Source organism: Zonotrichia albicollis, chromosome 8 (genome assembly GCF_047830755.1).
Source record: "Zonotrichia albicollis isolate bZonAlb1 chromosome 8, bZonAlb1.hap1, whole genome shotgun sequence".
Classification (NCBI taxonomy): domain Eukaryota; kingdom Metazoa; phylum Chordata; class Aves; order Passeriformes; family Passerellidae; genus Zonotrichia; species Zonotrichia albicollis.
Window position 1 is genome coordinate 27,395,412 of NC_133826.1, and position 21,109 is coordinate 27,416,520.

Here is a 21,109-nt window from a genome sequence, read left to right on the forward strand (position 1 = left end):
GCTGGTACAGGATGGGAAACTGCTGCGCCTCACAGCTGTCAAAAAGCTCAGGTCAAGCAGATGGACTCCAGTACCTTGTCCTGCATCTGTTTCAAATAAGCTGCAGACTTCCAATTTTATGATACAAAACCATGGCATTGATCATCTGGAGAGAAATTTGCCTTGCTGCATGGAGGGCTTGCCTGCAGGCCAGTGAGAGGAGGAGCTGTGTTGGTGTGAGCAGGGTGGTTCCACCAGTGCTGGCACAGCCCAGAGGTGTGCAGTGCAATTCAGACACCCTGAGGACCCTTGCAGTGTTGGTGTTTTGGTTATTGCAGTGGTACCACAAGGAACAGATGATCTGTTTTTTCAGAAAACTGGAAAAGTCAATAATTTCTGACCATCTTAGTGCTCCATTTGGTTTATCTTGGCTTTTGCTGGATTGTATACAAGGCAAGCAAAGGCTCTTACACACTGTTTCCTAACTGTTTGCAAAGTCCCTTGATTGTTTTTATTAAACATATTCTGTGTTCCATTCCACAGTAGCCCAGCAGGAGAAGTAGATAGAGTGAAAAATCAGTTGGCCTGTACTCGAGGCCACTGCAGGCTTCTGTGATCTGACATTGTTCAGTGCATTTTCCCTTCCCCTTTAGCTGGGCTGAATTCATTAGTTGTATCTGTCATGCTGTGCTGCTTCAATCAATGGTGCTGCCTTCTCCATCTGAAAGGCAGACCATAAAATCACAGAGACAGCAAGGCTGTGGATGTTGGAGGTCTGTTAACATCAGGAGTTACAGAAAAGCCTGCTGCTTACCAGATGTGACTAACCATCTAGATGGCCTTGCTCCTGCAGTCCACCCAGGCTGCTTTGATGCAAGTTTTCCCATAAATCTCTACTTTCAGAGTGTTGCAATGTGGCTACAATAGCAACTCAGTGAGCATAAGCTTCTTGAATAATGGCACCAGGCAATCAAGTACCTGTTATTTTTACCGTTGTTTGAAAGCAGTTTTGCTTGAATTTTTGTAATGTGAAGATTTCTTTGCCATAAATAATCTGGTTGTCTTTCCTGGATACTTGCTTTTGTAGTGTCAGGGAAGCACTGTTTTTCTGGGAAAGCTAATAAATATAGCTATAATTAATTCCTACATCTTTGGTTTAAGATATGATGTAACACACAGCAAAGCTGCCTTCTCTTAAAAAGCAGACCCCCTTCCACTCCCTGCCTGTGTGGGCACAAAATTTCAACTAGACTGAAATGAAATGTGAATTTTCTTTGATGAAAATTCAAAAAAAATTCAGGAAATTCATGAAAGCACAAAAGCATAAAATCCAGGTACTTGATCACACGGTGCCATTATTGAACATAGAGCTGACTCTAAATTCATGAGGAGGAATTGCCTCTCTCTCACCTTCTGTTCCCCCTCATTCTGTTTGAGCCTCTCAGTGTGTAGCAGTGAGAACTTTGCTGTCCTGCCCTGGTGAGTCAGCCCTTTCCCCTTTCAGGCAGGTGATTCTGGGTGATGTCATGGCATTGCACAGATTTTCAGGGCCAGGATGAGTGATAGCATCTCCCTTTTCTTGCTCTGACAAACACAAGAGCCCTGCCTTCAAAGAAAGTATTATACAGCTTTATAAATGAAAACCCTGCATGGATTAGAAGGAAATAGAGGCTGCTGTCACACTGCCTTTTCATGCTTTTGGGGTGTTTGGGACCTGTCAAGAAAGAGGAGATTTTACAGATAAATACCTCTAAAATTCTGGACTAAGGAAGATTGGTTATCCTGGTGCACATCAGGATGTGGGATACTGTAACATTGCATGCCATGCTGGATGATGACAGAGGATGGATGCTGTCTGTTCAGAGTTGATTTAAAACAGAAGGGAGTCGGGAATGCTGTAGGGAGCAGGGATGGAGATGAGTTGCAGATTTTTTTGTAATCAGATTTTCTGTTTCAGCAGAAAGCAATTGGCCAATGTACCTTTTCTGGTTTTTAACTTTATTTCAGTGTGTCTGGGTTATTGGGTAGGGAGAGGAGAGAGTTCTGGTGCCCCTCTAGAAACATGGATCAGCATCCAGGTGTCCTGTAGGAACAAATCCATAACCTCTCAGTCTGTAATTCACATCCCTCCTGTTATTTAGGCTCAGGTTGTTTGCTGGTGGTTTTTTGTACTTGAATGTGTTGTCTACAAGCCACTGCTGTGGCAGGACTAGACTGTGCTCCTTTGTGAGCCAGGGCAGGTGGGAATGAGGCTCTTTAATGTGTGGCCAGTGCAGCATCTCACCAGGTTGCCAACAGCTCTCACCATGAGGGGACCTGTGTCACTGTGGCATCTTTCACAGCTTTTCCAGCCTGTTTCCTCCTGCTTCCTTTGGGCTTTTCAACTCACACGTTCATCTGTAATGTTTTTTCAGTGTCCATAATATATAAAGCATGTAAAAAAGGCATGAGAAAAGACTGAAGGAAAATTTTGTTTGAAAGGAGAGACCAAATGAATATTTCCAGTTTGTGGGCAGGAATTTGAGGGTATCTCAAAGAGGACCAGCATTTTTGTTTACAGAGAGGGAGCAAAGATGATTGTGACTGGCTGCATATGGTCTCAGTGACTGCAGCAAAGCTCTGCAGACAGCTGGGAGGGCTTTGCCCTGTTGGGATTTACTGCCACGTGGGAATCCTGCTTTGCTAAAAGTCATTTCTGGCATTATGAGCCAGAGGCAGCGGGGCTGGGAATGGGCTCCGGCAGGGCACAGGGAAGCAGGTAGCCATGGCTCTGGGCTTCATGGTCAAAAGGTACCACTCCTCCAGCCACAGCTTCTTCTACTTCGGGTGAGTTCCTGTTCCTCCCTCCTTGCCTCTTTGCAGTGAGAAAATAGCAGGGCTCCTGTAAATGACAGAAGCAAAACCTGCCGTGTTTTTCAGGTTCGCTGTAATTTAACGCCGGTTTTTGAAAAAAAGGGTGGGGGATTTTCTCCCTGATTTAGCTGTCAGGATGGAAATCTGTGTTACACAATGCCTTATTAAGGCTTGACTCACTCCCAGCTTGCATTCATTCAGCATATCTGTAGCTATCAGCACTCTGGAGTGTGGGGAAAGGGGAGGGAGGAGTGGTTTGTTTCTGGAGGGACGCCTCACTCCTGCTTTGCTGAACTTATTTCATTCAGCAGTTGTTTGGTTTTCCACTGAAAACTTAACAAGACCCCAGCATTTGTCACAGACCTTCCCCTTAGTGCTGGGCTACTCTCTCCCACCTGCAAGCTCACTTGACCCCTTTATAAATAGACATTTCCTAATGGCTGATGCTTCTCTGCAAAGGCTCCTCCATGGAGCATTCACCTTAAGTTTAGCAGGGAAATGGAACTGCATCAATTAAGCATTTCTGGTCCATCAAAACAAACCAATTGGAAACGTTAGTAGCAGAGACCGGAGGAGAGAGGAGAACTCTCCTGCTGTGAAATTCAGCAGCCTGCTTGGCTGAGCCCTGAGAGGTGTCTGTTAGACAAGCTGTGATCTGCAGGGAGAGCAGGCAGGCAGGGAAGGGCTTTGCAAATCCAGGATTCAAACAATGAGGCTTTGGGTAGGACCTTGCCAGAAAAGACCAGAATCTCAGTGGAAGACTAGAACAATATACTCAGAAAAGCCCAGCATTTAATCACATCTGAGTGTAACTTGCAGATAAATAAGTTACCCTAAGTTTCTGATTTTTCAAAAAAAAAAAAAATTAATAATAAAACTGGTTAGACTTGTAGAATTGTTGACCAGGTAATAGGATGTTCAGATAATTGGCAGTTGGAAAATGAAGAGGGGTGTGGTGCCTACAAAATGAGCATTTGGACAGGGAAAATCCTGGTGCTGCAGCACGGGCAGAGCCGGTGACTTGCAGGGGATGCTGGAGACGGTAGGGTCCCGTTCCACGGGGCTGGGAGCTGGGAGAACAGCAGAAAATTCTCTGCATTACAGTCCAGGCTCTCCCCTGTGACTTTGCAGAGTGGCTGAGTATTGAATTCGACTTTCTGCTCTTGGGGAGTGCCTCCAGCACATGGGGATTGCTGGAATTATTTGAAGCATGCAGACGAGCAGCTTGGTGTAAGGCAATTTGGAGACTTGGCTGTAGCTGGGTGCTTGGGCTGAACTCTTTGCTTTCACACCAGTTTGGTAAAGGAAAGTTCATTTTTAAACTTTTTTTTCTTCCAAATCTTTTGGATTATTGATGTCCACAGGCTTGTTTTACAAGTAACATAGAGCTCTCCCTGGTAAGCTCGGTAATTGGAAGTCTTTTGTGCCTTGTAGGTTGGCTTTTAAATAGGTCAAAATCAGCAGGAGAGCTTCATAACCAGAGCAATTAGGATTTTAACCCTTTATTCTACATGCCTTATAGACAGTAGAATATAATAGGGCTTTGCTAATAGGCTGCTGTGTCCATGGGCAGCCACTGAAAGCCAGAGGTTTCCAGTTCCCGGCTTACAACCAAGATTTTCCTGTCATGGAAAATTACTGAATTATGGTGTGCAGGGAGAAAGGGTCAGCTTGGGGCTGGGCCAGCAAGATGGGGTGGTTGGAGAGCTCTTTCTCAGTGGCAGTTGCATGCTGCTGCCAGGTCAGTGGTTTAGGGCATTGTCTGGGCTCTGATTTACAAGGAAGTGATGCAGCTCTGAAGACCAGTGCTCCAAAACATGTGAAAAGAGGTGAGAAGTTTAAAATGCTCCCTGACATGCTCCTCCTCTGTCTGCTTTTCCTATGGGAAAGAATTTATGGAGAATTTATAAGAATTATTTGGTGCCTTGATAACTGTTTGAACTCCCATGTAGTTCCTTTGCAATCTCTGTTGTTTACAGACAGAGATAGAAAAAGTAACAGGATGAAAAGTTGATCATGGGAGGTTAGTTGTAATTTAAAACAGGATTGGTGTTGTTAATGGAGCTGTTTAACAGAAACAGATTTGTACAAACAACCCTTCCCCCACTTTTTGCATGTGTGATCTTCCTGTTTACAGTAATCTGCTTCCCTGGGATTACCTCTCTGCTGACAGAGTCTGAGCAATGCTCATTTTCCCAGCAGCTTCCTACCTAATACAGGAAGGACCCTGTTAATCCAGCCCCTTTGCTGGACACTGGGACATGAATTAGTGGCATCTATGGCAAAAGGAAGCCAGCAAGCAATTTTCTTTCCTTTTTACAGATTCAGCATATCAGATGAGGCTTTAAAGCAGCAGAGAAGTATTATTTCTGTATAATTATTGCCTGTATTGATTGGGATGCTGCTGATATAGGCACAAGTCAAAGATTTGCTTTGCAGATCTATCAATAGATGAAATCTATACTGTGGTGCTCACAAATGCATGCACTTGTGTTTGTAAATGCATGTGGTTGCATCTAACCAACAGCTTTAGGATGTTCTGATGTTTGTGGAAGATAAAGTGCCAGTTCTAAGCCACTTCATCAGTTTATTGAGCTGTTTTAAATATGGTAACTTCAAAGGATTGCTGGAACAGACTGACATTTGTCTGCCACAGGACCCTGAGTCAACAAAACTACCAGGGCTCCAGCTGCTCTGCAGCAACCCCCAGTGCTCACAGCCCGCTGGTCAGGGGAGCAGGGGAGCAGCAGAGATGCTCCTGAGAGGTGTGACTTGCAAGATGGGATGTGCAGGCTTGGAGTGCATCTGCTGTGTGTACCTGCCTTTGCCCCTGCCCTGTTCCCAGAGGCTCTTCGGAGGCTTTCCTGGAAGATTCCTTGCTCTCTCACGTTGCCTGTAACGTCTGGATCTCATCAAAGCTGTAGGAAAGGACAAGGAGGAACTTCTCTGTCTGGGAAGGTCACCTTAGCCACGCCTGCAGAGCTGCCTCTGCTGGCTGCCAGCCCCCCCTAATCTCCTTAGGGGATGCTGTGCCTTGGCAACCCAGGAGCAGGCAGGAGCCTCTCCTGGCTCTGTGGGGAGGGAGCAGAGCTGACAAGGAGGGAGCTTTCCTCAGAAAGGAGGGAGCCTTCCTCACTGTACCTGTGGCTGCTCTCCTGGTCCCAGCCTATCTGCCTGGCACGGTGCTCCTCTGAAATCTGTAACCTGAGGCTTGAGGAAGAGCTCCTGTTGGATTTGTTTGTGCCTTTCTTCCTCTCTGGGCAGGATTTGTTGTGTGAGATGTGGCAGGAGCAGGAGGTTTGGAGGGAAGGAAGGGCTGTGGCATGAGGCACCGCTATGATCTGGAGATGCTCTGCTAAGTGGCTCTACAGTTGTTTTGTGTAGGTCTGCTTGCCTTGTCTTGCTCCAAGTGCAGCCTCTGCTTAACTGAAAATTGCTACATATATTTTTTTTTTCTTTTTTTCCTCCTTTCTTTGGTAATTATTTCTCTTTCCCTCCTCTTCCCCCTCTTTGTGCTCACTCCATGCTTTCCTTCACTGACCAGGCACTGGCTGCAGGCTCCCAGTACTTTGTAAGGACAGGAATTGCTCAGTTTGAGGCAGGGACAGAAGCCAAGTGACCTCAGCAGTGCTTTCTTGAGAGGAAAAATTAGAGAGGATTTTGCAGAGATGACATTAGAGTGGTGTATTGTGGTGTGTTTATTTTAGACTTGCCCTACCTTAACTGCAGCAAGTGCTCAATTATACATGGCTGAGGTTTGGGTTTGCCTTGGTTCAGGAACCTGTTAGAACAAAGCACAGCACAGCCAGGGCTGCTGCTTTGCATCTGAAATCTGGCTTTGGAATATTCCTCCCATCAAAGGGTTTTGCTGCCTGCACTTAGGTCATTCAGAGTATGAAATGGGAACAAAGTCCTCCCTCACTGTTTAATAAAACTTATCGTGTGTGAATCTGCTCCAATACCTGCAGCATTTCATTCCATACAAAAGAGCAGCTGGGTGAGCTCTGCTTGTTGCATTGCCTGGATCCTTTGTGGTACCCAGGGTTTTGTTAAGCAGCCATCGTTAAGATGCCTTCCCCAAATGTTTGGGGTTTTTTGCCTCTGAGTTCCCCTATAGAATTGCTCACAGGTAGGAGAAGTTTGATTTTGCTAAGGATAAAGAATGTGAGGAACTTTTTTTTTTTGTATATGTGAGAGAAGTGTAGAGAAACTAATTACTTTTCAAAATTAGGGAAGCTGTTAGAGGTAGCTGTGCTTTTCTTTCCTCTATAAATAACATTTTTTAACATTTTCCATTTGATACTGGGGACTGAATCAAAGAGGAAACACTGTGAGGATGAACACAGGAGCTCTGTGTTTCTCTGAGTGATGTGCAGAGAGCTGATGCCTCTTTGCTTCCACATCTGTTCCTTGTGCCCAGTCACACTTGCAGGATGGGCAGCCACATTTATGGACTCACCTTCAGGGATCACTGAACACAGGGACTTCAGTATCTTAAAAAAAGCTGGACCTGCCAGGCCAGCAGCTCCTTCTCTGCTAAGCTGGGACTCCGTGCCCTCCTCCTTGCTGCTCAGCTGTGAAGGACTTGACTCAGTTCCTGCCACAGGAAAAATAAGATGTGTCTGCATGTGATGTTTGCCTTGAGATGCAAGCTGTGCCTCAGGTGTTCTGTGGCTGCTGCAGAAGCCTCTAGGGCAGGTTGGAGGCAGAAGGAGAAGCCACACTACCTCTAAACTGGGCACGTTTTGACAGCAGAGCTCCCCACTATGCACAAATTGCATTAAATCATGTTGGGGAGAGTACAGGAAGGGTTAAAACACATTTGATAATGTCACTGTTGATTGTCAAAAGCTGTGGCATAGTGGAGGGAGGGAAATGTCTTTGAGAAGTGTTCAAGAACTGGTGGGGACAAAGAGAAAACTGCCTTGATAAAAAAGTGCTGTGAATGTGGGAGATCTCCGCTCTGGTGGAGCTCAGGGATTTACAGGACATTCTGCTGGAAAGGAGAAGCAGTATGTGTTAGTGAGAAGTTAAAGAGAAAGAAAGTATCAAAAAAATTGGAAATTCAAGCTGGAAGAAGCAGCTGAAAAGGAAAATGCAAGATGACTGATTTGAGCAATCGTGAAGTGGGATGGAATTTGTGTGTTTTGTGTATTTGTATATTTAGTGTAAAGGCTTTGAATGTGAAAAATCAAGTATATTGTGAAGGGTCATCTGCTCTAATGAATAATCCTCATTCTGCATTGGTTACAGATTTAGGGATCCATGTGCTCTTTGCTGCTAATACACAACATCTGTCTACTAATCTAGCTAGTAACAAGTATTTTCATTACTACATCCAAAGCTACCTATAAGGGCTTTTTAAAAATTTCAGCAGTTAAATTCTGAATTTTTTGCTGCTGTTCTTTCACTGACAGCTTGGCAGCTATAATTTCTAGGTCAGTGAGAATGAACTTCCTAGGCTGGATATTGCCTTGGGAGTCTGGGGTTGCTGGCCTAATGTTATTTTCATAAGGTTTGCAGACTAATTGTGGAAGTTGCTCTGAATAAGCACCGAGACAAGCTGCAGCTTTGTCTGGCACCTTGCCAGCTCTTTTTGGTAATTGTGAGAAAAACCAAGACATTTCCTTTCCTCCTTGTCTCCAGACCACGTGAGCTGCCCAAGCTGAAGGAGTCCCGTTCCCATGAGTCTTTACTGAACCAAGCCAGCACCATAGAGACTCTGGACTTTGCAGCAGAAGAAGCAGTCTTTGTCAAACCACTTCACAACAGCATCCTTGGACGAGACTTCTGCTTTGAGGTAGGGACAGGCTCCAGCACAGGCAGCTGCCATCCCCCTGAACCCTTGGGGAATGCTGCTCCAGGACTGGGGACTGCAAAACAGAGCAGCCACTGCCTGGCTGAGGTCTGGGTGGGAGCTGTTGAGCCTCCATGTGACTTTTGAAGTCCTTGAGGCTAATGGCATCAAACAGAGAGAAGTCTTTTTCTAATTCAAAAATCTCTTGAGTTTGATAAGTATTTGTAGTGTGCATGCAAATGTATGGTTGATACATACAGCACAATGGATATGCAATAGTGTGTACATTAGCTGTGTGTTCACCCCTCCAATTCACCTAAAATTGAATTTAGAAAATTGACTGTACCCAAGAAATGAGTTTTCCAGTCAGAGCCCCATTCCATTAGCTCAGTGCTTTCAGGTTCCCAGAGGAGAAGCCTCAGTGGCTGTGGACGTGTCCATGGCTCCGTGAAGCAGGATCCAAAGCTCCCTTTGCTGTTTGAGCAGAGGCTGCAGGCTGTGGCTCTGAGCTCTGCCCCAGAAACTCTGTGTGTGAGCTCAGTCCTGCCATCACAGCTCCAGCAGTGCAGCCCTGTGTGTCTGCAGGCAGCTGAGGCCACACCACCTGTCGTGGCAGGGGCAGGTCACTCTGCCTTCAGCAGGATTAGTCAGATGTGTCTGAACTTCTGGAACAAAGATCTGTTTACAACCTGGAAAATTCTGGCAGTAAATCAGCATATCAGGCTCTGGTCCCTCATGATGCATCCAGGAACTGTTCCTGTTTGCTTCAGCCTCATTCTTCTGGTTGGAAACACTTTGCAGTTTGCTTGGGCTTGGGGAGTTGGGTGGAAAACACTGGCAGCAGCCTAGCTCTGAGGCTGTTGCCTCAAACTGCTTTGTAATTGTGAGCACAAATGAATGGAAAGAGTAAATGAGGCTTGTCAGGCCACGTAAGAGGGGAAGGGACAAGGCACAAGGCGGTTCCCTGGTGTGGGAAAGCAGAGCTGTCAGGGCTGGAGCAGAGCACAGATCCCTGTTTGTTTAGGCTGTTGCTGCCTATATGGACCCCTGGAAATATTTTGTATTTACTGAAGTCATTATGACCAGTGGGTTTTGCCTTATGCTAATGCATTGTCGGTTCTGTCTGTCCTTACATTGTTGGTAACCAGATCCTGTGCCCCTGGGCCTTCACAGGGAAATCAGCAAGCTTTAATTGCCACAGATCAATTAACAACTCTTTAAAAAAAGAAAGATTAACTGGCTGATTAAAGCTTTGTTTAAAAATCTTTAATAGGAGCCTCTGGTGCTCTTAATTTTATATAAATTCTTTAGTTTCTCTAGTTTTATAGAACCTCAAACTTCTTTTACTCTCTGCATTTTGTGGGCCTTTTATCCTCTCTGCCTCCTAGGCCGCTGTATTTTTGCCTCCCTTTTTCATATTTACTTTGTTACCAAGCATTGTTTATCTTCCTTCTTGCTTTTTGCAGCCTCTTCCATGTCTTCTAGGCTTGCCTGAGCTCAGTCTGTCATTTATTCATTGCAGGTAACCTACTCCAAGGGCAGTAAATGCTTCAGTTGTTCCTCTGCAGCAGAGAGGGACTGGTGGATGGAAAACATACGCAGACTATCGCAGCCGATGAAGGTAATGGGAGCTGCAGAAATGAGATTAGTGGGGGAATGGAGGTGGGATGATTGGATTTTAGTCCAGTGTACCAGGGCTTCCCACAGATGCATCCTCAATTAATTTAGTCTGGGGAGTTGTCTGCTCATCCGTGTGTCTAAAGCTGCCCTGTGCTATTCCAGGAGTGCAGCAGGGCAGACCTTTAATGAGTAAACACACACCAGCCTGTTCCTGATCCCTGCCCAGTGCCAGCTTGGGATGCAGGCTGGATTCCTGAGGCCATGCACCTGGGAAAGATGGGGCATGCCTTCATAAGGGTCGTGTTTTAATCCAGGAACCCAAAAAATCCAACATTAAACCAATTGGAGCTGGAGTGAGACAGGGAATCAAGTTATAGGTCAGCTGGAAATGTCTGATAGGTCACTCCATAGCTGCAATCCTACCTCCCAGGGACAGACTAACAGTGCTCTGGGATTCCTCACCACTCTGGCAGCTTTGGACAGGCTCTTGTGCGGAGTGTTTGTTTTCTAAAGCATTTCAAATACAGCTTTTGAAGAAGAAAAATATTCCAACATTCTTGACATACAAAAGACAGCCCTTTGCCTCTGTTTTAGAAAATGTCCATTTTTCTAGAGATTCCAATTCTCTCTGGATCAGACTGTCTGATTCTGAATTCTGACTCTGTCCTTGCCTCAGACAGAAAAGGCAGCACCTTTGCTGCTGCTTCAGAAGATGAAATATTCAACTTTTAGGGGTTTGAAATCAGAACTGATCTCTCTCTCCTGCACAGGACAATTGCCGTCGAGCTGAAAACGTGCTTCGCCTCTGGATCATAGAGGCCAAGGACCTGACCCCTAAGAAGAAATACTTCTGTGAGCTGTGCCTTGATGACACCCTCTTTGCCCGCACCACCAGCAAAGCAAAAGCAGACAACATTTTCTGGGGGGAGCACTTTGAGTTCTACAGCCTCCCACACATTCAGAGCATCACTGTTCACATCTACAAGGACGTGGAGAAGAAGAAGAAAAAGGACAAGAACAATTACGTAGGGCTGGTCAACATCCCCACGGCCAGCGTGAGCGGCCGGCAGTTTGTGGAGAAATGGTACCCAGTGAGCACCCCCACAGCCAGCAAAGGCAAGGCAGGGGGGCCCTCCATCCGCATCAAATCCCGCTACCAGACCATCACCATCCTGCCCATGGAGCAGTACAAGGAATTTGGGGAGTACGTTACCAGCAACTACGCCCTGCTGTGCTCCGTGCTGGAACCCGTCATCAGTGTCAAGAACAAGGAGGAGATGGCTTCTGCCTTGGTGCACATCCTTCAGAGCACTGGGAGGGCCAAGGTAAGCACAGGTGGCTCCTGTGTGCTGGAGTGACTCTGGCTACTCATAAGGGATTCCTGGTGCAAACTGGGGAGCAGCAGATGTTTGTTACCACATTTCTCTTCACAGAGAAAAGCAAGGCACAATTCTTCCCAAGGATCTCTAAGATTCACGGTCTCTGAACCTCAGAGAAAGGGAAAACACAATTCAAATCACTTGTTGTGCCTGTGTTGTGCTAAAATAGAACGCAATATGGAGATTGCTTATCCAAAGTGAGGATGTTTTGTTTCCTTGGCCTGTCAGGGCCAAGTGTGTGTGTCTGTGTTGGGACTGTTGGGACAGTCACAAGATTCAGTGCAGTGTGTGCAGAGTGTGCAGAGTGAGTGCTTGGTGGATTCAGTTTAGATGAAATGTATATAAAGTAATTAATTAGCCTTCTAATATCCATGGAGTCCTCCTCATCATTCTCTGCCCTTCATCAAAGTCACCTTTGATTTACAATGGATGTTGTGTATGAAGTGTAAGCAGGAAGGCTCTGTAACTTGGTGTTATTCTGAAAATCAGCACCTACCTTTGAGTGTCCCATTGCATTTCTAAAATCAGGATGTAGATTAAGAGAGGAGTGAACAGGAGGTTGATAAACTGGAGAAGTGCTTCTATAAATAAGCCTGGGCTACAATGCGCAGTGGGTGCTGGTGCTGAGTCAGTGCTGAGTCAGCGGATCAATGCACATCGATCTGGTCAGTGTTTGAGCAGCCATTTGGGGGATCTGTACCAACTTAGTGGTGATCCCACCTGCCCCAAGGATGCTCTTAGGACCTCTGGGTGCACACTGGTTCCTTCAGATGGGTTGTGGGAGAGTGTCCTGCAGGTCATGGGAAGTTCTGGAAGCATTGGCCTGCATTGATTTCTCTGGCTGCTGCTGCTGTGTGAGTGGTGCCACACTGGAGGCACCTTCTGCCAGTGAATCCAGCTAGAGCAAACAAAGCACAAATCAGAGGGATAGACATGGCTGTAAAACAACACCCAAGGGACAGCCTCACCCAGCTATTCCAGAAAAGGTGCTTTTCTGCTTAGCCCTTGAAAACTGGTGTTCTGTGACAGTGTGTGTGACAGGAGCATGTTCCTTAAGTGATCTAATGAGAGAAGCTGGTAGCTAAGATTGTGTTGAAACCCTGCTGGAAAACAGGCTCTGGACTGCTGCAGTGCCTGCTGCAACAAGTTGATAAATTAGTGTTATAACTTTGCATTCCTGGTGTGTGAAGTTCTGAACCTCTATTTATGGCAGGCACAGGTGGCTCAGGCTGCCATAAAGCTCCTTAGAGGGTGTTTCCAGCTCGTACTTCTGCTGATGGGGATGCAGCTGGATGTTCCCAGTTTGTGCCAGGTGAAAGGAATTCTTTTGGATTTTGTTGAAAAGAAACAACAATAATGGACTGAAACCCAAGAGTACTAAATGCTGTTTACTTACATAAAGTTACCACTTGAGGAAATAAGTATTACTGTAGAATTAGACCCTATATCAAGAGATTATTCTCTATATCAAGGCTTGCTGACAGTTCCTGCCTGGACAATCTAAAACAGTTCAAGTTAAGCCATGTAGATAACCAGCAATTTGAATGTTAACTTTTATTTTTCCAAATCCTAAAGCAGTCTTGGTTTGCAAATTTAATTTGTTAAGCCATTTTTCTTATTCAAATATCATCAAGCTGTAATAACTTGTGTGTCACTTCTAATTTGGATTTTTAAATCCATGTTTCTATGGAATGTTGCTTATAAAGATAAGGATAAATATAATAGCAGAGTTTCTTTCAGCAGACAAAGCCTCTGATAAACAAGCTGCTGAGAGGTTCTGTTCTGGAGCTGGACTGAAACACAAGCTTGGCTGTAAAGGTTTTTTGTAGAGACTTTTGCTTCATCCTTTATAATTTGTGATCTATATCATTCTACAAATATAATAAACCCAAGAGGAGACCTGGCTATTTCCTCAGTCCTTACTTCATGTAGCAGCTGCACCCCTTGTCTCAGGCTGAGAAATCATTTATTATGCTGAAATATCCTTCCTTCTTGGCTTCTGCAGTTAGCCTGGCACAACTGAGCTGGTTCAAATCACCTTTGCCCTTTGACCTTTTCCCCTCAGGACTTCTTGACAGACTTGGTGATGGCTGAGGTAGATCGTTGTGCAGAACATGATGTCTTGATCTTCAGGGAGAACACGCTTGCTACCAAAGCTATTGAGGAATACCTCAAGCTGGTAGGACAGAAGTACCTCCAGGATGCTCTGGGTAAGAAACCCCCTGTTTGCACAGCAAGGGCTGACCCTGAGCTGTGGCTGCAGCTGGGAATGTGGGGTGGGAAGGAACAGCCTCAGCCTGAGTGTCCCATACACAGACAGCACACTGTCCTGCTCTCCGTGCCCTTCCTCCACGTGGAGAAGGTGCTCCTTGGTGCCTGCAGGAGAAGCACCCATGCAAGGCAAGATTTGATGAAGCTGAGTCCCTCTTCAAGTTTGCATTGCCATGTTCTGTTTTTCTGGGTAACTTTGTTTTGTGTCTCTAGCATGATAAAGAGGTTTAACACTGCAATTCCTTTGTGAACAATGGTGCTTGTTCCATCTGACATAGGCTTGAAAGAGGGGTTTTGGCACATAGTCCTTGGAGAGACAAGGCCAGGGAGTGAGGCTGCAAGGCTGCTGAGCATCCCAGGACAGGAGATCAAGATGCATCCTGTCTGGGAAGCCTCTTGCCTGTGTTTATCCCTGCTCTTTATTCACTGATCATTAAAACTCTCTGGCCATCCTGGGATCTCCTACTCCATTCTCCCCACTGGGATCTTCATGCCCATTGCTACATACCAGGGTGGACTCTGATAATTTTGTTATTGTCCCCCCTCCACCAAGAGGTTCTGCTCTAGTCATAACTCAGTTCCTGGGGAATTCCTGGCCACCCAAAGTCAGCAGCGAAGGGCACCAAACCCAGGCTGGCTGCCTCACACAGCCTCACCACAGTCGGGTTTCAGCAGCTCCACACAAATCTTCCTTCTCCACAGTTGCACAATGAGCCACCCACCCCCTGTTGTTTCTGGGATGAAGAAAGCTTTGGAAATTGATACAAGAGAAACAAGATCAGTCCAAAGCCAAGTCCCACACCACATCCTTTCTCAAAAAGGGGAAAAAAAAGCCAAGCTGCTTGCTTTCCCAGCAGTGTCGCTTGTCCTCAGCAATCCCAGACTCTGGCAAGGCATCAAGGAGATAGCTGGCTAAATTAGTGCTCCAAGGGTCACTGCAGTCACTGGGATTACATCCAGTTTGGCCATTTCTGGAGTGTAATGAGCCTGCTGTGGTAGTCTTATTCTCCTGGGTGGGACACTGAGTGTAAGTCTCAGTTGTGGGCTCTCACCTGGTACAGAGAAACGAGCAGCCTGGTGCTTTGTGCTGTGCTTCCCAGCAGGCTGAACATCAGCTGGGGGACCACTCCATTACAGCTGGCTGCAAGCTCCTTAATGTGCAGTAATTGCATAAAATATTCTAACATTAATGACTGCTAATACATCATTTAGCACTGAGTGATAAGATGGTAAATCACAGGCAGGAGAGATGGAAAATGCCCCCAAGGCTGTCCAGCTTGTCTGCAGCTCAGGGCAACTTCACTCATGACAATATCCCCATCTAATTCTTTGTCAGGTTTTAAATGTCATTTTACTCAGCTGCCCTGTTATTTGAAAGGATTAATGCCACTGTCGTTGGTGTTAGCAATGTAACATGTCTGGAAGGAAATCTTATATCTGATAATAGCAGGGTCCTTTGGGCCACAAAGAGTGAGTTTCAAATATATTTAAGGATTAAAAAATATTATCCAGTAAACAAGAGTTAAAACAGAATTGACTCAACAAAAGTGATGCCAGCAGTTTTGCAAGTAAGCAAAAATTAAGAAAATGTGGTGCCTGCTTGGCTTGCAACAACACCAAGCTAAGATTTGAGAAGAGGCTGAGAGGTGTTTAAGGGGTTTTAGGAAAGCAAAGGCTAAAATCAAACCCCTTTTCCACAAATAAGCCTTGTGTTAGCTCAGAGCCAGTGAGATATCTGAGGAGATGAACTTGAAAGACATTGAATCATTAAACCAGTGAATAAAGGGTTTTTCCTAGTGAACACCCAACAGCTTAAAAATCACTTGGAATGCCTGCATACAGAGGAGGGAAACCACTGAGTAGCTCATTCCAGTCTGTCAGACAAAGGCAGCTTCATGTGGTTTGTATGTGAGCAGTTGCTGTTGTGATGCTGAAAGGGAAGGGTGACAGAAATGCCAAGGAGCTTGAAAGATGCAGGCCATAAAAACACTGTAAGGTGTTGATATAAGAGGTTGACAAATTAGCAGCATCTAGCTAGGGCTTGGGTATTACTCTTATTCAAGAGCAAGGTGACACTTTTTAAAATTAAAAAAAAGGGCAGATTTAGCAATAATATAAATAAATATCATTGCCAGAGCATTTTCTGGGGAAATTATGAAGACATATAGCACACAGCTTCATTGCTAGGACTGTGGATAATTTCATAGTTGATAACGCTGTTTGAATACCAAGTGAAATCCTCCTCTCTAGCCCATAAGGGAAGTGCCTGCAGGGTTGCTAAGCACAGCCATCCTGTTTTTGCTCCTGTGCTTGGGGACACAAGGGCACAGAGGCTGCAGCATCAGAGCCCAGGCTGTGCTGTGTTGGGGAAGGGCTGGGAAGAGTTGTGTCCCCAACAGCTGGTGTCTGGAGGCTGAGCTGCAGACACCCAGAGCAGGACAGGCAGTTGCCAGGGAAAGACATAAGCAGGATTTAAAGGTGTGTCAAGTAGGCTTTTCTTGTAACTACCCTGGTTCCTTCTCTTCCCTTTTTCCAGGGGAGTTTATCAAGGCTGTGTATGAGTCAGATGAAAACTGTGAAGCAGATCCCAGCAGGTGCTCACAGAGTGAATTAGCAGATCATCAGTGCAACCTGAAAATGTGTTGTGAGCTGGTCTTCTGCAAGATTATCAATTCTTACTGGTAAGGCACCTTCCTTCCCTCCCTTTGTCCCTGTTTGCTCAGGGGTGCCTGTTCCTCCTCTGAGGGTGAGGGAGCAGCAGTGGGACAGGGAAGGGGCACAGCCCCTTCCATCCTCCTTTGTGCCCTCGCCTCACTGCCTTCCTGCCTGTAACTCCAGATCGCAGGTGAAACCTGTGCCCAGAGTGAGGGGTCCTAACCCACAAACCACACCTCCCCAAATCCCTGCCAAGGGAGCACATACTGAGTGGGACTGGATAAGGAGGGAATAAAAGAAGAAGATAATAGCTTAGCTTGGACTTGCCATAAAAAGCTGACGTGTACAGAAGACTTTTAGACCCTTCAGATGTGTGGAATTGAACACAGATCACAGAGAGGAAGCCCTGGCAGGGAGATTTCTATTAATCTCTGTTTCTGAGTAGCAGTGGAAGAAGAGGGGCCTTTGCTTTGGCATGAAGCAAAGGCATAATATTGAGAGCCTAACAAGCAAGGTAAAACTGTCAGATATGGAGATGAGCTCAGTTTGGCTCGTTTGTTTTCAGTATTCTAATACCCTGTTTGCTCCAGGGTAGCAATGGATAAGTAGTTCTAGCTTGCAAATCAGCCTGTCTGGAAATGGCTTCACTTAACACAGATGAACAAGGGGTGCTTTAAAGACTACTTAAGTGCCACCAGATTAAATGGGGATCTATGAATAGAGGCTTAATGACATTACCTAGCCTAGAGAGAAAGAGAAAAAAAGGGGAGGTAAAAAAGAGCTGATGTTTTCGAGTGACTGATCACCAGTTCAACTTCTTGCATCTCGTTGCCAGTGCAATTTAATTTCTCTTTTTTTTGGTTTTCTTTTTCTTTCCAGCGTGTTCCCTCGTGAGCTGAAGGAGGTGTTTGCCTCCTGGAAGCAGCAGTGCCTGAACAGGGGCAAGCAGGACATCAGCGAGCGCCTGATCAGCGCCTCGCTGTTCCTGCGCTTCCTGTGCCCTGCCATCATGTCCCCCAGCCTCTTCAACCTGATGCAGGAGTACCCTGACGACCAAACCTCCCGCACGCTCACCCTCATCGCCAAGGTCATCCAGAACCTCGCCAACTTCGCCAAGTAGGTGCTGCCAGGGCAGCCAAAACCTGCAGCGTGCCCCACTCCTGGCTGTGCCCACAGGCAGCTGCTTCTGTGGCAGACTGAAGCCAGATTTAGCACAGGGGGAATCTTCTCACTTGGATGTGAGCGCTTGAGACACCTCAGATAAATTCTCCTTATGTGCAGACTGGAGTGTGTTGGATTCTGTGGAGGGGACACGGCATAAAACCAAGAGGAGTCATGCACTACCATATTTTCTGTGCTGTTTCAAAGGGAAAGAAGATCCTTGCTGTTTCAAGAATCATGATTTTCATGTTTTCTCCCTCTAGAATTCTCAGCTGAATGATACAAAGGGCATGGCACATCTCCTACATGGGAAGAGAGAAAGAGTATGTGTGGGAGGGAGCAGGGAGAGGTGTGATTTGTAATATTAACAGTGAGGTAGTAGTATTTAAGTAAGTACAACAAAGCAGTGAATCTCTTAAATTGTCCATCTGGTTTTCTTCCCTCCAAGACATCAAAATCTTCAGATTATGAGTTTTTTTTTTTTTTTGGAAGATGCTCCAAATCTTCAGGAAGGCAGGTCTAAAGTAAAGTATTTAAGTAATTGTCTGTAAGCACTTTTACTCTGAATATTGTGTGGAGGTTATTGACTGGGTTTCCCCCCACCTCCCTTTCCTGCAGGTTTGGTATTAAGGAAGAGTACATGGCCTTCATGAATGAGTTTTTGGAACATGAGTGGGGAGGAATGCAGCGTTTTCTGAGGGAGCTCTCTAACCCAGATACCATCTCCAACATGCCTGGATACGACGGCTACATCGACCTGGGCAAGGAGCTCTCGGTGCTGCATTCCCTCCTCTGGGAGGTTGTGTCCCAGCTTGATAAGGTAAAGCTGTTTGGAGGCCCTGGAAGGAGAATACAGGGATGGTTCTATGGCAACAGCAAACACTGGGGAGTTCCAGGGGAAGGCAGGAGTGGAATGTGTGGAGGGGAATGTGTGATGGTGCTGTTTCACAGCTGCTCCATCTGTGGTTTCAGATCAGGCCCTGCAGCAGGGTGTGCGAGGTGGTTGGGCTTCAGCAGCACTGCAGGCACTTTTAGGAAGGTTAGGTGCCGAGGGCATTGCTTGGAAGTGGACCTGAAATCCCTGGGCAGCCCATCCTGTCTCGTAAGTGAGGCATTTGGAGAGGAAAAGGCCAGGTTGCTGTGCCTTGTGGTGCTGAGGGAGGTGCTTTGCTGCACAGCAGGCCCTCCCCTGTTCTGATGGAGGAATGAGTTGGCCCTGTGGAGCTGTTCTCATCAAGAGCCTGATCCAAAGCCTGCTGAGATGCTCTCATTTCCGTAGCCTTTGGTTTTGGCACTCAAGGAATGCCATGTCAGAGGCTGGATCTGCTCCGAGTGCCGTCCTGCAGCAGAGCAAGATGCTTTCTGCTGTGCCCTGGGCTGGCTCCTGTGCAGGGTCCAGGTTCTGTCCTCCTGATCCCAGCAGACACCACCAGCAATGAGTACTGCTTCCTTTTAGCTGTAGAAGCAGGAAAGGCAGAACTTTGATCTTCCTTGGCTATGTGGGTTTGCAGGAACCAAGATCATTAAAATGTTGGTAGCAAATGTAGTTGATAAGGCCCAGAAAAGCTGAACTGAGTATTTTTATTTTTTTAAGTGCTTGGAACTGTTCCATGCTTCAATTTTTAGAGATGCATCATTTTGTCCATCTTCCATGTATATTATTCTTTCTTTTGAAACTGGAGAAGTAAGGTGAATAGCAATGCACTCAATTTTTATTGCATTAGGGTTTGCCAAAGTAGTTACTGGTTGTGTATCTATTTTTTCACTGTACATTACTTAAAAGAAAAAACAAAAATCTGAGCTTGTTGTGTCTGTCAGAGTAAATTGAAATGCCCTTGCCTCAAAAAGACAGTCTGTATATTAATCTTAGTTTGATAATAAGTTATGATGCTGGTTTTCAATTTACCTCATCCATGTAGACAGTGTAGATTCCAAATGTATGGATCTGCATGGCCCTTTCTGTAGGTTAGATGTATGGATCTATCCTAGCAGGCCCCTGGGAGCTGGTACAGTGGTTTCCTAAAAAAAGAATTAAGGGGTAAAGTTACATGCATTATGGCTTTACTGTAGGGAATGACTGGTAAATAAGGAGAGGAGCCACCTAGGAGATTTTAATAGCCACAGTGCTGTATGAAAGTGTCTGTAAAAAGACCTTTCTCTGGAGCCAAACTGGCTGAATACCTGCTTTTGGGGAAAACAAGGGTATCTTTGAGAAGAACATTGGTTTTGTAGCAGAATTTTAATTTTTTAATAAATCTGCAGCTCCTTCACCTTTTTCCTGCAGTCCCAGGAGCCTGGAGATGCCCTGTAGCTGATCTCCCAGCAGTGGCCCAAAGGGGTGAGCAGCCAGGGCCTGCAGGAGCAGCCTTCCTTGCTGAAGGCCAGCTGCTCTTACCCTCAGCCTGGCCAGCACTGAGCTAACCTGTAATTGGAGCTACACATTTCACCCCGTGCTGATGGGGTGATATTGGAATGAGGATCACTGATGCTCTCATGCAGTTATTTTTCAAGTTTGGGTAGGGAAGAATGGTTTAATTAATTGTTGATAACGGTGCAAAAGGAGATGGCATCCATGCAGGATACCAAAACTGAAAGGCTTATGAAATGAAAACCTTCCCTTTCCCCATCACCCTCAATCCTCTCATGATCTCCCTCATCTGTTGGCATGCATTTCCTTTACCACATGACCCCCTTTGCCTGGAAAGTTCCCCCACCAGCTGAATCTGTAGCCTTTGAATGCCCTTCAATGAGCAGATGCCGTAGTTTTCACTTTGACCTCACCCACCCGGGACCCAGTGTGCTTTGCATGATAGTTTTGCATTGGAATGGCAGTAGTTTTGTTTTATTGAGCATGATTTTTATTTTTTGGGGGTCAATCCTAATTTCTTTTCTATTTCCTTTTCTTTCCTCAATGTCTGCTGCACCCCGTTTCGTCTCCTCCATCCATCTGGTCGCCGTCGTTGCGCTGCTCCATAACACTGCATTCCGATCCTGGCACACCCGCACACAACCACCCACCCTCCTTCCTTCCACTCCATCCCTCTGTGCATCGGTACCAAAAAATCACAAACCCGCCGGATGTCGTGGTGCTTGTATCCAATTAGGGTGAAAATTCCTTCCTACAGGCAACCGTGGCAAAACTGGGACCTCTCCCCCGTATTCTTGCGGATATCACAAAATCCATGAGCAGCCCCACACCCACGCAGCAGCAGCTGAAGCGTTTCACGGAGCACAGCTCCAGCCCCAACGTCGCTGGGAGTCTCTCCTCGGGACTTCAGAAGATAACTGAGGACCCCAGCGATGGGTACGTCCCTGCTGTGGGGTTGTTAAAGCTGTGAGGAGTTGGAATGAGATGATCCTCGAGGTCTCCTTCCAGCAAAACCATTCTGTGGTT

At 46.1% G+C, this 21,109-nt stretch overlaps 1 protein-coding gene across 13 annotated transcripts in view; it reads left to right on the top strand.

The window, feature by feature from the left end:
• RASAL2 (RAS protein activator like 2) overlaps positions 1-21,109 on the top strand; it is a 163,783-nt gene that overhangs the window by 126,989 nt on the left and 15,685 nt on the right. For 11 of the 13 annotated variants that reach the window (XM_005490209.4, XM_014269275.3, XM_014269278.3 and 8 more), the window contains 8 exons: positions 8,479-8,632; positions 10,152-10,250; positions 11,020-11,574; positions 13,694-13,838; positions 16,436-16,580; positions 17,434-17,670; positions 18,334-18,535; positions 20,820-21,019. In XM_005490209.4, the coding sequence (XP_005490266.3) occupies positions 8,479-8,632; positions 10,152-10,250; positions 11,020-11,574; positions 13,694-13,838; positions 16,436-16,580; positions 17,434-17,670; positions 18,334-18,535; positions 20,820-21,019 (1,737 nt within the window). The remainder of the gene's footprint in view (positions 1-8,478; positions 8,633-10,151; positions 10,251-11,019; positions 11,575-13,693; positions 13,839-16,435; positions 16,581-17,433; positions 17,671-18,333; positions 18,536-20,819; positions 21,020-21,109) is intronic. The other 2 variants (XM_026795371.2, XM_026795373.2) reach the window with 1 other exon arrangement.